The 14875-nt window shown below is 38.5% G+C and overlaps 1 protein-coding gene across 1 annotated transcript; it reads left to right on the top strand.

The window, feature by feature from the left end:
• The first annotated feature begins 953 nt into the window (after positions 1-953).
• On the top strand, positions 954-6839 carry mtfr1l (mitochondrial fission regulator 1-like). The gene is made up of 8 exons (XM_071498399.1): positions 954-1083; positions 2055-2218; positions 2382-2489; positions 2581-2690; positions 2995-3206; positions 3809-4187; positions 4603-4764; positions 4943-6839. The coding sequence occupies exons 2-7, from the start codon at positions 2204-2206 to the stop codon at positions 4718-4720; spliced, it is 942 nt and encodes a 313-aa protein (XP_071354500.1). The 5' UTR covers positions 954-1083; positions 2055-2203; the 3' UTR covers positions 4721-4764; positions 4943-6839.
• Positions 6840-14875: the final 8036 nt, after the last annotated feature.

Below are 14875 nucleotides of genomic sequence, written 5' to 3'. Positions count from 1 at the left end.
AATAAATAAAATTGAGTTAAATGAATGACATCGTATCAAATCAATCAAATTGACCAGGGATAGTGAAGACAGGCAGGACATGTGTGGAAAGAGAATAGGGAATGACATGTAGCAATTGGTCCAGCTGGCCGGACCGCTGCATAGGGTATTCATGGACATGTGGTGCGCATCCTAACCACCTGGCCATTGGGTCAGCAACTGTCCAATATATGCAACCGATTTAGATTAAATGTACTCAATTAAATTACATTGCAATGAATAAATTAAATGAAATAAAATTAGATATACTGAATTAAACTGAGTTGATTGATATTAATTAAATCAAAATTACTCAATTAGATTGATGTGATTGAAAAAAAAATACATTTACTCAATTAATTGAATTCATTGAAAGTCTTTAAATTAGAATTACTCATTTAAATTTAACTGAAATAAGTTGAATTATATTTATTATTTTATTATTATAAATTAACCCCATCAATTTAAATGCACTCTATTTACTTTAGTTAAATTTACATTATTAAATCATTCTGTGTTTTTTTATTATGTCACATTATAATATATTAAATAACATTAAATTTGACTGAAATAAATCTGTTTAAATTGAATGTATTGAATTTATTTAAATGCTCTCTATTAAATTCGTACTTACTGAATATTTTAAATTGAATTACATTCACTTAAATTGAGTTAAATTAATTACATTTAATTAGACTTGATAAAGTAAACTAAATATCTATATTCAATTTACTCAATTAGATTAAATCGAGTAAAATTAATTTAATTTCATGACTATATTTTAGACAGTTCAATTAATTACAGGCTATAAATCCTCTATAAATTGTCCCTTGTAACAGCACAATGTGTTCAGCACTGCTCACCTCCACTTCTGGGAGGCGCTCTAGGACCAGGTCTGAAAAAGTGAGGTCATGAGTCTGTAGCCAATCAGATCACAAGAAAGAGAGGCACAGGTTTCCGGCCTTACAACCACAACATAGCTGTACCGTGAAAGACGAAGAGGAGAAGCCGCAACTTGCAAAGAATTTAATACTGCAGCTTTCCAAAATTCAGCCACAATCTACCGTAAGTTGCACTCTTGCGGTGCTCGTTGGGTGTCGTGAGTATGAGTGAAACACAGTGAAAAATGACGGTCTGCGGTCGAGGGTCAAACCGGGGGCCGTTGCTGGTGCTGCTAAAGCTAACTAACGTTTACTGAGAGCGTTTGGTGCCCGTAGCAACCGGCTAAAGATCAGCAACAGAGGAAAGCTGTTCACAAATCACCACTCCAGAGCTTTTTCTTTCTCTTTTCTGGTATTAACAATCTTAGTTAGTCAGAGTAGCCTGTGGCGGTGCCATTAACATAGCGGACTTAGACTTGAAGCTCAGTTGGTTAGCTGTGTTAGCACCGGTGATTGCTGCCTTGCTCCTGCATATGTTGATCTACTTGCGGTGACATGATAAAGATGAACCATCACTGGTGAGCTCGCCAAACCTTTTAGGGCTACAGTTTGTAATACTCATTAATTTATTCATTCGGATTTTCGCTAAGCTAAGAAAGCCTAAAATGTTGAGTGCTTAAATATTTTAAGCTCGGGCCTTTATAGTGATATCTCATTGTTTCTGATCTGATTGCAGCGGTGGACAGCAACTAAATACTTACGTACAAGTTTTAGGTGCTTGCACAGTACATGCGTACATCTATTTTATGGTACTTTATAGTGGTAGATAGTTATTGCAACACTGGCTTTGTGTATACATGGTCTCTTGCAAAAAATATCTAGATCTAAATGAGATTACCTGGTTAAAATATATTATGAGCTGTTAATTGCCAATATCTCAACTATTACTCTATTACTATTACTCAAAAAACAAATATAATATGTTCTCCAATTACACAGAATAGCAAAAAGAAAGCACATTTTTACAAATTCAGAATCTGTACTGACCATGTGCATTTTAGTTGATCAATTATTAATTAATAATTGACTATTTGTTAAGTCGGTGGCTAAACATTGCTGTGTTTAAGTTCTCCTTCTGCTTGTTTCTCTCAACAGATGCTTTAACAAATCACTAATTTATATCCCAAGAGTTGGCAGTCAGACAGACATGTTATCTGTTTACTGAACTGCTCCATCTTCATCTACTGCTAGCACCAAACGGTGGTGTGCTACTTCCCAGCGAATGAGAGAGACCCACCATCACCATGGAAACAGAAACCGTAAGTTTGCTTTCTCACTGTTAATATTTTTGTCTTTGCTTAGCACTCTTTATCTTAAAACTGCCTTTTCCCCCACGTAATTGTGCAGGAGTGCAAACTGTGCAGTAAGCATTGATAAATGTATTATACTTTATGGAGAGACTGACTTTTTTATGTTTTGCAGGAAGTTATTCCTATCTGGCAGAATAAGCCTCATGGATCTACCCGTAGTGTTGTGAGAAGAATAGGTTCTACTCTCCCACTCAAACCTCCACAAAGGGCATGTTTCCAGGTACATATTATATCCAATGTGACCACTCTTGTCTATATAATATTATTTCCCAATTATTTCCATAAACAAGTTACATGCCCGTCTGCATTAGGAACTACCGGGTCTACCCTCTCTTCGGCCTATGGATGGCCCAATGGTTCCTACCTTGGCAGACATAGCCTGGATTGCCGCAGATGAAGAGGAGACATATGCCAGAGTGCGGTAAGCATATAGTCAGTCACTACTCCTAATGGTTGGCCATCAGACTTTCCAACTTATTAGGTGTACATTTGCTGACCAAAGAAATGCAGTGCGATGTCCCATTTTTTACAGATAGCCATAGTAATTGTAAAACCAACCATTATAAACTTAACAAAGAAGAAGTAGTTCTTTTAGGGCTATTGACCTAATAAATGGCTGGCAGGTGTAGAGTAGTGCTGGGTCTTTTTCTGGGCAGCAGTTAATGGGTTTATTGTAATAAACAACTCAGGTTGATGACACTAACCCCCCACTTCTTTGTTTTCAGGAGTGACACTCGCCCTCTAAAACATGAATGGCGGCCCACGCCTCTCCTGGTGCTCCACAGGAACTCATCTGTGCCCAACTTCCGGCGTGAGGGCAAAAGGATGGAGGGGCTTAGGAAGCCTGGGGTTACAGCGCTAAATCGTACTACAGCCCTGCAGGACGAGCTTAGCAAACTCCGTGCACAGATCGCCAAGATTGTGGCAAGTGATTCTGGTAGGTTATCCTAGCAGAAATTACAGTGTGCCCTTGTTCTCTGTAGATATTGAATCTGACATTTAGATAGTGGTAAAATAACAGTGACATAACAACTGGTTACACGTCTAACTTTACGCTCTTGTTCTCTGATTCGTAAAGCTGCTTTGAGCAATGCAGATTGAAGATGGCCTTTTTGAGGCTACATGAGTTTGTTTTACCACAGAATTACTGTCCTCGTTTGACTGTGATTCTTTTATTGCCAAGTCAGCTGCCCTGATTCTTCTAAAGCTCTTTGGTACTAACAAGTCTTGGCATCAGTTTGTAGGTCAGTGACGAAAGATAACCTCTACAGTTCATTGGCAATTGGGTGTTATTCACTGAATATTTCAACAGGGGTGTTGAGGAGTATGAGGTATTCATATGTATTGTATTGGGCTGCAGACTAACAGGCTCTGGGAGGAGAGCTATTGCAAACAACAGTAGCACTCGTGCTCCAATAGATAAAAATAGAAATGACATTTGGACTCTATGTTTCTCTTAACACTGTCCCACTCAAACTCCACTTAAGAACAATTACAGATTGTCTCACTCCTCTTCTATGCTTTGCTTGTGTCTTTCAGGCTCCAACCCCCTGACTCCTGATCTGCTTTCTCCTGATGACACAAGTATGAGCTTCTCCATGGCACCTTTCGAGACGGCATCCTACCAGCCAGCTGCCACGGCTGCAGCTTCCTTTGTCATCAGTGATGTCACAGAGGAGGAAGAAGAAGAAGAGGAAGAGGAAGATGAGAAAGATATGGTCTCTGTGGTATCAGAGCTGGTCCCCGACCCTCTGCCACCTGTTTCCATGACAGCATCAGCAACCTTTGACCTGGACAGGCCCAGCATGGACTTCCGGGAGGCTGAGGAGGATACTGTGTCGCTGTCAAAGTCCACCAGCTTTGCTGACGTTATGGACATTCTGAAGGACATGAACCGCATGAAGATGAGCAAAGACAGGTATGGGTTTCCAGTGGGTCAAACACCCCAAATCTTTTGTATAATGTGTTAATTACTATAAAATTAAGTTTTATAGGTACTAGTAGGTGGATATTTTGGACAGAGTAAAGCTGGCTTTGCCCCTGTTTTCAGTCTTTATGCTAAGTTAAGCTAACCTCCTGCTCGCTGCAACCTCTGTTTACCAGACTCATACAAGAGAGGAAGAAGAAGTGATTAAGCATATTGTATTAAATGTTGTACTATTGTTGTACTATAAGAAAATTCTTCATCACTATGCTTACATTGTCACTTAAAATTAAAATAACATTGTACTCCTTCTCATACACAACCAGATTATTGTAGACAATAAAGTATTTTGGTATTGCTGAACAGTTTTTACATTAGGTTGTATTTTCTGTGGTTTCTCATTGCACAGGTACAATAGAGGTTGCACGTCCCTTAGAGAGGAAGACTCGGCATCTCTGATTTCAGAAGCTTTGAGGAAAAAGTTTGTCTTGAAGGAAGAAGATACTGCTGCTGTGAAACGGAAGTAACCCAATAACAAGTTTATCATCACTACCTGATCCTGCTGTTCCATGTAAGTCAGGATAGGAGAGTTTTTGTATTTTCTTTAAGAAGATTTTTCGTTTTAAATGTATTTTGTATAACCAAACCTTTGATGTAAGTGGTAGGTCAATATTTTCAGTGGCAAAATGTTTAAGCCAACTTGTGGGTATTTAGTTGTTGTGTTTTTTTCTCTCCCTTATTATTTTTAGGCCTTTGCCTGTGGAATATGTACCCATGGATCCACAACCTTGCTACTCAGACCCAAGGCAATAGCTGTCTGCCAGAGTTAGAACAAAAAAACACTTTGTCCCAGACATTCAAAACCAAATGTGAACCTCACAGTGCTGGTGAAGTATGAGGGGGAACGGCCAACTCGTGGTAACAATAATCAGTTTAAGCACTGTGTAGCATATTGCATTCAGTGTATTTCTCTCTGAAAAAAATGGTTTTTATGTTCAAATTTATTTACAATAAGGATTCAAGAGACTGGTGCCAGTGCTGTCCATTCAGGGCATTGTGTTATAGAAAGGCGCTGAAGGGGCTGACATTCAAACTATTATGACAAGGTTTTTGCACTTAAATTGAGGATTTTCCCCTTTTAAGGAGAGTTTTATTTAGTAATTTTTTTCCATTTTCCATAGAAGAGATGCAAACAAATGCTTTTTTTCAGTTGTGTAAAGAAGTCCTCTAACATACTTGAAAATATTTTGCAAATAAAAGCAATCTAGTGCGCATGCAGAGACACACTGTAGCTTATCAACAGTTTACGTTGGGAAAAATAAGTTCGGATCTTTGCTGTTGATATTTGCAGTTCAGTAGAGTTTGCAAGTGTGCACAGCATCATGTATGTTGCTTGCTCCACTGCACCTCTTATGCCTGTCCTCTTGTTTGTAATTAACATAGACTGGTAGTCACTGAAACACATGACATTGAGTTTAAATCCCAAACTGAAACGCATTGATGGTACAGTCTGCAGAGTGAACTGCTTGTTCTATAAATGAACGGATGTATGTGAGTGAAATTTGTACCTGCCATTGTTTGCAGCTCTTTGTATTTCCAGTAAAGGCAACAACAGATACAAGCTTGTACAGGTCTTTTGCACACTGATTTCTCTGTGTGTAAAATGGGCTAATTGGTAGATGAAACCACTTCTATAATGTTTGTTACTGATGTGACATCAAAGAGGTGATTTCAGTTTGAGCAGAGATAACTGAGGTATTTCTGAGTGCTTTCCCTTCAATCTGAATGCAGTTTTTGACAAAACCGTGTGTGTGTGTGTGTCACAATGAAGATTCTTGTTGACGCCTTACCACAAATCTATTGCCTGCTCCAATGCCTGACTTTATTCCCTTATTAGCTCAAAGTGCCATGGGTTTGTTTTAATCAGCCCATCCCTCAATGCCTGCCCTTTGTTTTTCCTGAATGTGCCCTCCATCCTCAACTTTATTATGTTCCCAGTGTCTTCATCCCACAAACATACAATGTTTAAAACTATCTTTAGAATCAGTTGTCAAAGTGGGTTATTGCTAAATGTTAAAATTAACCACTCACATCAAAATACTGCCGTTTTTGTCACTTTTACTTCCACTCATATCCCTCCTATGTTTTTAATCTGTCATATTTATGCCTACATGACTTGGGAGCCTATAGTGTAATTTTGCAGTGTGAAAAGTTACTACTAACTTACATGTTTGAATTGAACAAGAATGTGCCCATCCGTGTGTCATTGTATGCAGTGGAGTTGAAGTATGTTTTGTCTTGCAAAAATTGGCCCTGAAGGAGTCTCTGGTAATTTTTCTCAACAGTTAATTTCCTCATCAGTCAAAGTGAAGAAGTATAAACTGATAAGCTGAACTACTATATGCAAGTTTGAATATATTCATTGTGTGTCTGTACTTGAGATGGTGAAACCTGCACAACTTCAGTTGAGGATTTTCCAGAGAATTTGATTTTGTTTTGAATTTTGACTGTTTGTGTGTGCTTGTTTGAGCATTTCTCACCATTGTACCTCTGTGTAGGGTTGAGCCCACCACCACCACCTGTATGTTTATCTTTTGTCCAGTATGGACTTGTAAATAAAGATGGGCTGATGTTTTGAAACTATAACTGTTTTGTCTTTGGGAACTGTTGCACTTGGCTGCACCATGCAGTGACAGTTGTCACCAGAGTGGGGCAGTCAAGGTGAGCAAAACTAGAGATTTGTTTTAATTATTTATTTTTGCCATATAAAGTAGTGAGCACCTTAACTCTCCTTCACAACTATCACATTGACTGAACACCACCAGAGAGCAGTAGTTTGATTTATTGGAAGTAACTAAATACATATACCCCTAAGTACTGTATTTTGAGGTACTTGTTCTTTACTTCGGTATTCCAATTTTATGCTACTTTATACTTCTGTTTCACAACATTTCAGAGGGAGATGTTGTAATTTTTACCCTACTACATTCATTTGACATCTATAGTAAGCAGTTATTTATATTATAATATGAATTTACATGCAAAACTAAAACATGTAAAAAAAACAAAAGACACACTATAGATGCAACTACTGACATGAAAAATGTCCCGCATTATTCAGGTATAGAAGTAATAGCAAAATGATCGCAGAGAATCAAAAGTTGAAGTGTTCATTATGCAAAATGGCACCATTTAGTGTTATATTTACCGTATATATTGTACTTTATTGGTTTGTTATTACGGACGCAGTAAAGTGTTGCCATGATGAAGCTAATTTGAACTACTTATTGTGCTGCTGGCTTATTTATAACAATGTTGTTTACCTTACAGAATGATAATGTTTTACAAGTAAAATCCTTTCCTATAAAGCAACTAGTAACGGATTGAACAGATTGTGGAATAAATTGTGGCACATAAGGTTTTTCATAAAATTAAGAAGGAAGAATGGGAGTTCATGTAAGTACATGATTAAATGTACCTAGTTACACTCCACTACTGGTACCAACACTCAGCATCTGATCATTTAAGCCCAGCCTAAAGCCTTCAGCCTAAAGTTTATGTGCCTGGAATATCAAGTCACATGTGAATTTTCATTTGAATTAAATCTGAGACAGTCACAACATGTAGTACCTTTTCATTTGATCACACCACAGGGGGCCTGTACTTATACGCCTGTAATTTCCACGATTATTGTTAACCCACATTCTTTCACATTTCCTGTTCTTTCCCAAGATGATCCAGCCCCTCAGTGAGTCACAGTCTATTTTCTGTGAGAGTCCTTGGCCTACTTTGTCCCTCTTCACCTCCACGACGGACTTCCTACCTATTTTAGATACAGGGAGATGTCTGTGGAGAGCTCAATTAATAGGGCTCAGTGTCAAAATGAGGCCCTGTTAAAACTATAAATACAGGCCTTTAGTTCAAAGTGACATTGACACATTTTTATCACTATGACGCTTATGAGAAAGAATTTCAAAGTGGTTGATACACATTTGAATTGGCAGTTTGTCACAGTTCCCTTGAGCAGTTTAACGGTTATTGAAAGACTGAATGACATTTAAACAAAAATTTAAAATTTAAAGCTATGATATTGTAACACTGTACTCTGTGTACCATTTATGTGTTTATTAAACACTTGTGTTTAGGTCTTAACCAAAAAATTGTGATTTGATTTTTCCCCAGTTTTCTGTGGGCTTCTTTCTATCCTAGCCACGCATTGTCAGATTTTGCTACTGGGAGGAAGTAACCATGCATTATTCATCAGCGAACACTGTGATTGGCTAAGCCCAGGTCAACGCACAAGGTGGCCTGGGACCAGACTTCACGGAGGGCTACCGTAAACATGGCTGCAGCATTAGTAGGGCCTTACCACAAAATGTGTCTAGACACAATTTACTTCTACTTTGCTTTACGGACAGCATAATTTAATTTTTTTTCCACAAAATAAAAAAGCTCAACTTTGATTTTAATGCCAGTGACTTGCAACTGCACTTAGACTTTTAGCCGTTGAAATTAGAATGACTAAGACCAATCCTTAAGATTAAAAATCCTTTTATAAGGTAGTGTGCAGCAAGTCAACTCTTTGTTTTTCTTAAATCAAATATACTTAAAATAAGCCTGACAGAGGCCAATTAAACAGTGTCTTTGGAAGTAAGGTCTGCAAGAATGAAAAATGGCATTATGTTTGGTGAAGTGACTTGTCTTGGACTTGAATTTGGCTAAGGACGATCCAATCCCACCAAGCAGGACAGCATCCCCAGCCAAGTTCCCGCTCTGTGATAAACTGCAGTGAAGCAGCAAATGCACCAACAGGTAGATTATCTGTCATCTTGACTGGTTGGATTGGCTCCTCCATCTCCCTGAACCTCAGAGCTTTTCATCACTGTCTCCTTACGTGGCGGGAAGCTCTTCATAAGGAGACCTGTCATTGGATACAGAAACTTTCCCCCAATGTCCTAGATGTTTTCTCATTCTGCCCAGAGGCTGTCAGATTTCAAGCCCATTTGTTACCTTTGACTTTCCCCTCGTGAAAAATATCATTCAAAGAATTGCTTTTTGGTTTCCCTTCATGGAGCGAGAATTGTCTTGTGCTGTCTGAATGGATGAAGTTTGACTTTGGACAGAAACATTGCTACGGTTTTTGGTTTTGATTAATCTGTCTGACAAATGTGTCAAGCACTGCCGCAGCGGGGAGGGTGATTCTGAGCTACAGCTGAGCTGGAGCAAAAGGAGGGGAAGACAGATCACCCCACCAACTATCACTCTCAAAGAACAGGTGCTACAGAAAACGTGCCAGAGTAATATTTATTGGCACAGTTGCACCCTTCTGGTGAAGGCAGGAAATGCTTACAATGTTGACAGAATAGATCTTTTATTTTAACTGTTTTTTATTCAAAGTTTTTAAATCTCAACCATATTCCAACCTCCCTGACTGTAACTCAGAGTTGAACTAACACATTTTACTATTTGGGCACAAGTACATATAACACGAGTGAGTTTAGAAAATTATTTTCTCACTGTGGTGGTTATGAAGCTCTTCTGCACAGAAATAAGTTTTCTAGACTGAGTGGCCTTCAACTTTGGAAATGCCAGAGGAAATACCACAGTCGAAGTGCTCTCAGCTTCATGATGATCAAAACAGCTCCCAAACTCTGTCCCCCTCATTATCTACACGAGAGGAAGCAACCTGAGAGCACAGCAGGAACATTAGAGCTCCCCTGTTTATTCAAAAACAGTTGAAGTCTCAGCATTCTCTTTATTTGACAGAAAAAAAACCACACTGCAATAAATATGCCAAACAAAGTTAATGTGGGATTTATTTAACCGTGGCAGCAATAATGTTAGATATTGACTTCGCACCAACTTAATGTGGGCAAGACATTTCACTCGTGCCTGAAATAGAAGAGATTTCCCTCAATGTGTAAAAATGTAACAGCTTTTTATGTTTTTTGTCTGCATGTTCAGTTCGAGTGTCATCTCCCTTGTTGTATCGTAGCAACAACCGGCTGAATGAAGCCGAGACCAAGTGGATGACAAAGGTCTGGGTGAACACAAGCGTTGCATCTGCGGCTCCCATCCACCCTCCCCCAGTGTCACCCACGCATCCGCCCGCGTCATCAAGACACAAAACTAACTTATGAGTCACAACAGGAACAGCTCCACAAGAGCGGCTGCAGCTCCATTGAATCCACTGTTTTATTTCTATTTTCGGGCCTTTGTAGTGTTTCTGTCTCGTTAGTGGGTTTGCCCTCTAAACATGATTGCTTTGTGATGCAAAGTAAATTGCATCCGTGAGTGGAACTGTTGATAGCACTTACGAGTGGTGTTGTGCCGTCTCGCACTGTAACACTGTGATGATCCTGTTGCTGTTTTACAGTGTTGCATTTAAACTCCAAATGGTCCCTGTTGAGTAGATTAAAAGGTGTGTGGTTCTATCAAACATCTATCAGACATGAAATCAACTCTTAAATCTTGCTTAGTCTGCTCTTGATTTTATGCTAAATTTCTTTGTGTATGCTGTAATTTTGGGAAATACTTTTTGGGAATGTAAAGTAATGTATAAATAGGATAGAAGAAGTGATACATGGAAAAAAAGAAGGAGAGGAATGGCGTAATGAGGAGGATTTTCAGATGAAGCTGATGGGATCTGTATTAGGACAGTACAGCACCCAGATATCTGTCCTGTGTTCAAATCCATCATTTTACACCATTAATTGGAGCAAGTCATCATCATGGCCTTGTTTTAGCCTGCCAACTCCTCATGGGTGACAACTGGCATTCATCACCTTAGTGGAAAATATTTCAAAAGTATCCTCAAGACAGGGTCAGCTTTATCTATTACTGGTCAAAAGAAGGTGATAAAAACATTTGGTAAATCAAGGAAAGAAATATGACTCCAGGTATGAGACTGTTTTTACCCAAAGAGATGGAGACTCTGTAAAGGATGGGGGTGGAGTCTTTTCTTATCTTTTTCTTCTTTCCTCCTCATTCTCTTTCCCCCTCTGCTCACAAGTCACGTTTTGATGAGAAATTGATAGGAGCTGGGTTGTGAGTCCCAGATGGTCCCCTAGTAATATGGCCTATGTGGCAGTCATTCATAAATGATTCAGTTTCTGTAGAAAAAACAAGCCAGTATGCTCTCTAAGTACTGTACACTCATTTATCATACACTGCAGATGCATTTATAGTGACTGATTTACATAGTGGATTTCCAAAGTACTGTCTATTTATGGTCAAAAAATGTCATATTCTAGGAAAAGATGCAAAGTAAACACTTGTTTCCTTGAAATGACCTGCAGGTGGGAAATGAACTATATTGAACAAACAATTACAAGAGCCTGTGTCACTAAATTATGGTCATTTTTGTTTTACTGGTGATATGGCTGATGATTTTTCAAATCATTACAACTGGAACGAACCACAAAGACAACCTTGGGCCTGCAGATGTCCACTTTACCTGGTTGGTGATCCAGCCTTGAATGTCTTAATTAAAATGAGCCAATTTAAAAATGAATTTGTGGTTCACCACCAGGTACATAACTCCTCAGCACCTCACATTCTAACATTTTAAGTATATCTTTACTGGCTACCACCAGAGATGATTATAATACATATGTCATTAAAAGGTAAGATTGTGTGGAAAGCTTGCAGCATGTCGTCATCATCATCTGCACATTTTACTTTAAAGACTGTGGTTATGGGTATTGCATTCCTATTGCATCCGACTGGCAGCATTGAAGTGTTCATAAATACAGTGAGGAGCGTCCTCGAAGTGTATAATGAGTATCTTCAGAACAGTGTAAATACATACGAATCAAAGACAGAAGAGAAACAGGGGGGCTGCTGACTAGCTCCCTTGTCTCTACAGGAATCAGCGGTGCAACCAATAAAGCCAAGCAAGGCAATGTTTTATGGGGATTAAAAGCACGTTTGGAGCCCGTCTTTAATAAATCAGATTGCTTGGCTGGACTGACCCATGGTATAAATAAAACATCTCACTTCAGGCCAACTGTGTGAATAAAAAAAACTGGGGATTTTACATGAATTGCACGTTTGATGAGGTGTGCGCCCAGTGATCTAATGTTAGTTTAAATACAACAGTAAGGGAATGGCTTTTGGTCCAGTAGTCTCCATGTACAGTAATTCAAATGTTCCACACTGTAATGGTCATAAATGTCAACATTTGAGTCCTTTACTGTAATTTGTAAACTGTATTTATCCAACATGGTCAACCACTAGTAAATGGTGGACAAACATTGTCTCAGAGACTCACTTTTCTGTGGGTTTATAAAAATAAAAAAAGACATAAAAATAATAAAAGTAATAAAAATATTAAAAGACAGACAAGTCTTTTAATATTTTTATTTGGAACTTAAAGAATAACATATATTATAGTCACTATTTTCAAGACAAGAACCAAAAATGAACTGATTCAACAAGTATTGTCTATGGAGCCAAAGCTCTATTTACCCAATTCCTTTGTAAAATAGACCTCCGCTGTCCAAAAAGCTAAATAAAAAACACGTAAATGATGCAAACAGTTGCACTGAGTGACATGTTCCTTCATTACCATGAATATGGGCACAGGAGATTATTTTAAGTCTTTCCCACCTACACCATCCTGCTGCTGCTGTAAAGTCTCACTAGCGATCCAAACGCGGGTTCATCCACAGCTGAAAATAGTCCCCTGACAAATGTGCCATTTGCTCCAGTAACATTTGCCGGAAACCACACTGCCTAGCTGTTTTAGGTAATTCCTTAGCCCTTTTTAAAAAATGAAACTATATATTTGTGACCATTTTGAAAGATCTTCAATAGCAGCCAGTGGGTATAGGCTGCGCGCCACAGACGGGGAACTAAAGTCAAAGTATTGAGAGACAAACTAACACATTCTTGATTTTGGGCTTTTTATTTTATTTGTTCAAATTAAGAAAAATCAACTTTAACATCACGCTTATACCATAACATTTTAGTGACGTATTTTGATTTCATTTGAAAGGAACAGCAAAAATAGTCTTAAAAAGTTGCAGTTTAAAATTTTGTGTGATTTTTCTTCTATAAAGCCAATCCTCTCAATATATGATCATTATATATTACCGGTATATATATTATACATATGATTAAAAACAAACAAACATATGCAGCATGTTCAAAAATGAAACCAAAAACCTCTGTAACTTCACAACGGGTCAACCTGCCCAGCTCTTCCTCTCAGCGAGATGCGATGCTCTCAATGAGGCAGAGGATCAGCTGCTGTTCTGTGCTGTTTTTAGCCTCTGCTGTCTCATTAGCTCTGACTGGCACAAACCGAGACTTAGAAATGACCAGCTGGAGACCAGTTACATGGTCATAGGGGGTCCGCCGTGCGTCATTGGATCAAATACAGTGATAAAAGAATGATGCTCCAGTCTAAACAGCAGCTCCCTCGCGTCACAATCAGCGTCCAGAGAGGAAAACAGATGAGTGTTCAACATCTCAATGCTGAAGAGTTATGAATCAGTAGAGAGAGACTGAGACAAAGTAAATGTTTTCGCTAAACCTAACGTTAATGTCAACCTGCCACATTCACAAAATGTTCACAAACCACAGAGACACACACATCTGGTGGGTGATTGAAGGAAGAAAAAGAAGATGGATACCACTCTTGTAAGTGGAGTCTTTTTGTATTCTTTGCTTGGCCAAGTGGTATCTATCCTCTCATCTAACTCTGTGTAGCAAAACGCATTTATCAAAATGTCAAACTCTCCCTGAGTAAAACATTTTTACAGTTTGGTTAAGCTGTGTTTATGTTACTAATGTAACAACAATGAAAATGGTTCGATTATTGAATGTGCGTCATTTTGAAAAAAATAAATAAATAAGAAAACAAAAAGAGATAGGACATGAGAACCCTGAGGAGAAAAAAAAAGCATGCATCAAAGGTTCCTTGTCAGAACTGAATTGGGTAGGTTATGGTTCATCTTTCTCCAAGGCCACTGGGCGCCCCCATAATAAAATTTTTGAACCATACTTTGTCATTGTCAATTCTTTAAACATCTCTAAATTGCATTTCTCTAAACTCAGATCTCACGCTTACTCTCTCTCTCTCTCTCACACACACACACACGCGTACAGTGTATATACACCTATCTCTTATTACTTTGTCATGTACCCTGCAGAGACTATTCCTGGGATGGCTGATAATGAGATGGACTAATTAGCCTTGGTTCTTAGGGAATCCATTTGCCCATTACTGTAACACATGCTGGGACGTGTGTGTGTGTGTGTGCGCGCGCATGTGTGTGTGTGTGTGTGTGTGTTGTATAATGTCAGGCTGGGCCATTGGTAATTGCTAACATTTTTGCTTTGAGGTGAGGACATAGAGAAAATATTGATGGTGCACACGTTTAGACAGGCATTGAAGGGCCATTTCAACCATGTAATACCATTTAATTCTGTATATACTTCCACTTGTTTGCTGTGAATATTGATCAAATACAAGTCTTTATATTTATGCTTCACACATTTGCTGTTTGCTCTGAAATTATTCCATTAATAGTAAAATGTTTTGCAGTACCTTATGACCCATATAAATGACAGAATTGCTGCAGTGTTAAATTAAAAAGTTTTCATGGTACAGAAGTCCACTGATAATAATGATAACAATAATCTTCCATCTCGTAGTAAGTAACCTTCCCATCAAT

This window comes from Trachinotus anak, unplaced genomic scaffold, assembly GCF_046630095.1.
Source record: "Trachinotus anak isolate AG129_WGS33_773 ecotype Australia unplaced genomic scaffold, CSIRO_AGI_Tana_v1 ptg000015l, whole genome shotgun sequence".
NCBI lineage: Eukaryota > Metazoa > Chordata > Actinopteri > Carangiformes > Carangidae > Trachinotus > Trachinotus anak.
Note: the sequence above shows the minus strand (reverse complement) of the source record. Positions and strands in the feature narration are given on the sequence as shown.

Bases quoted from the DNA above. Each gene is read 5' to 3' on its own strand.
- mtfr1l (XM_071498399.1), top strand. The intron at 2,490-2,580 runs GTACATATTATA...CGTCTGCATTAG, and splicing joins CACAAAGGGCATGTTTCCAG to GAACTACCGGGTCTACCCTC. The intron at 4,188-4,602 runs GTATGGGTTTCC...CTCATTGCACAG, and splicing joins ATGAAGATGAGCAAAGACAG to GTACAATAGAGGTTGCACGT.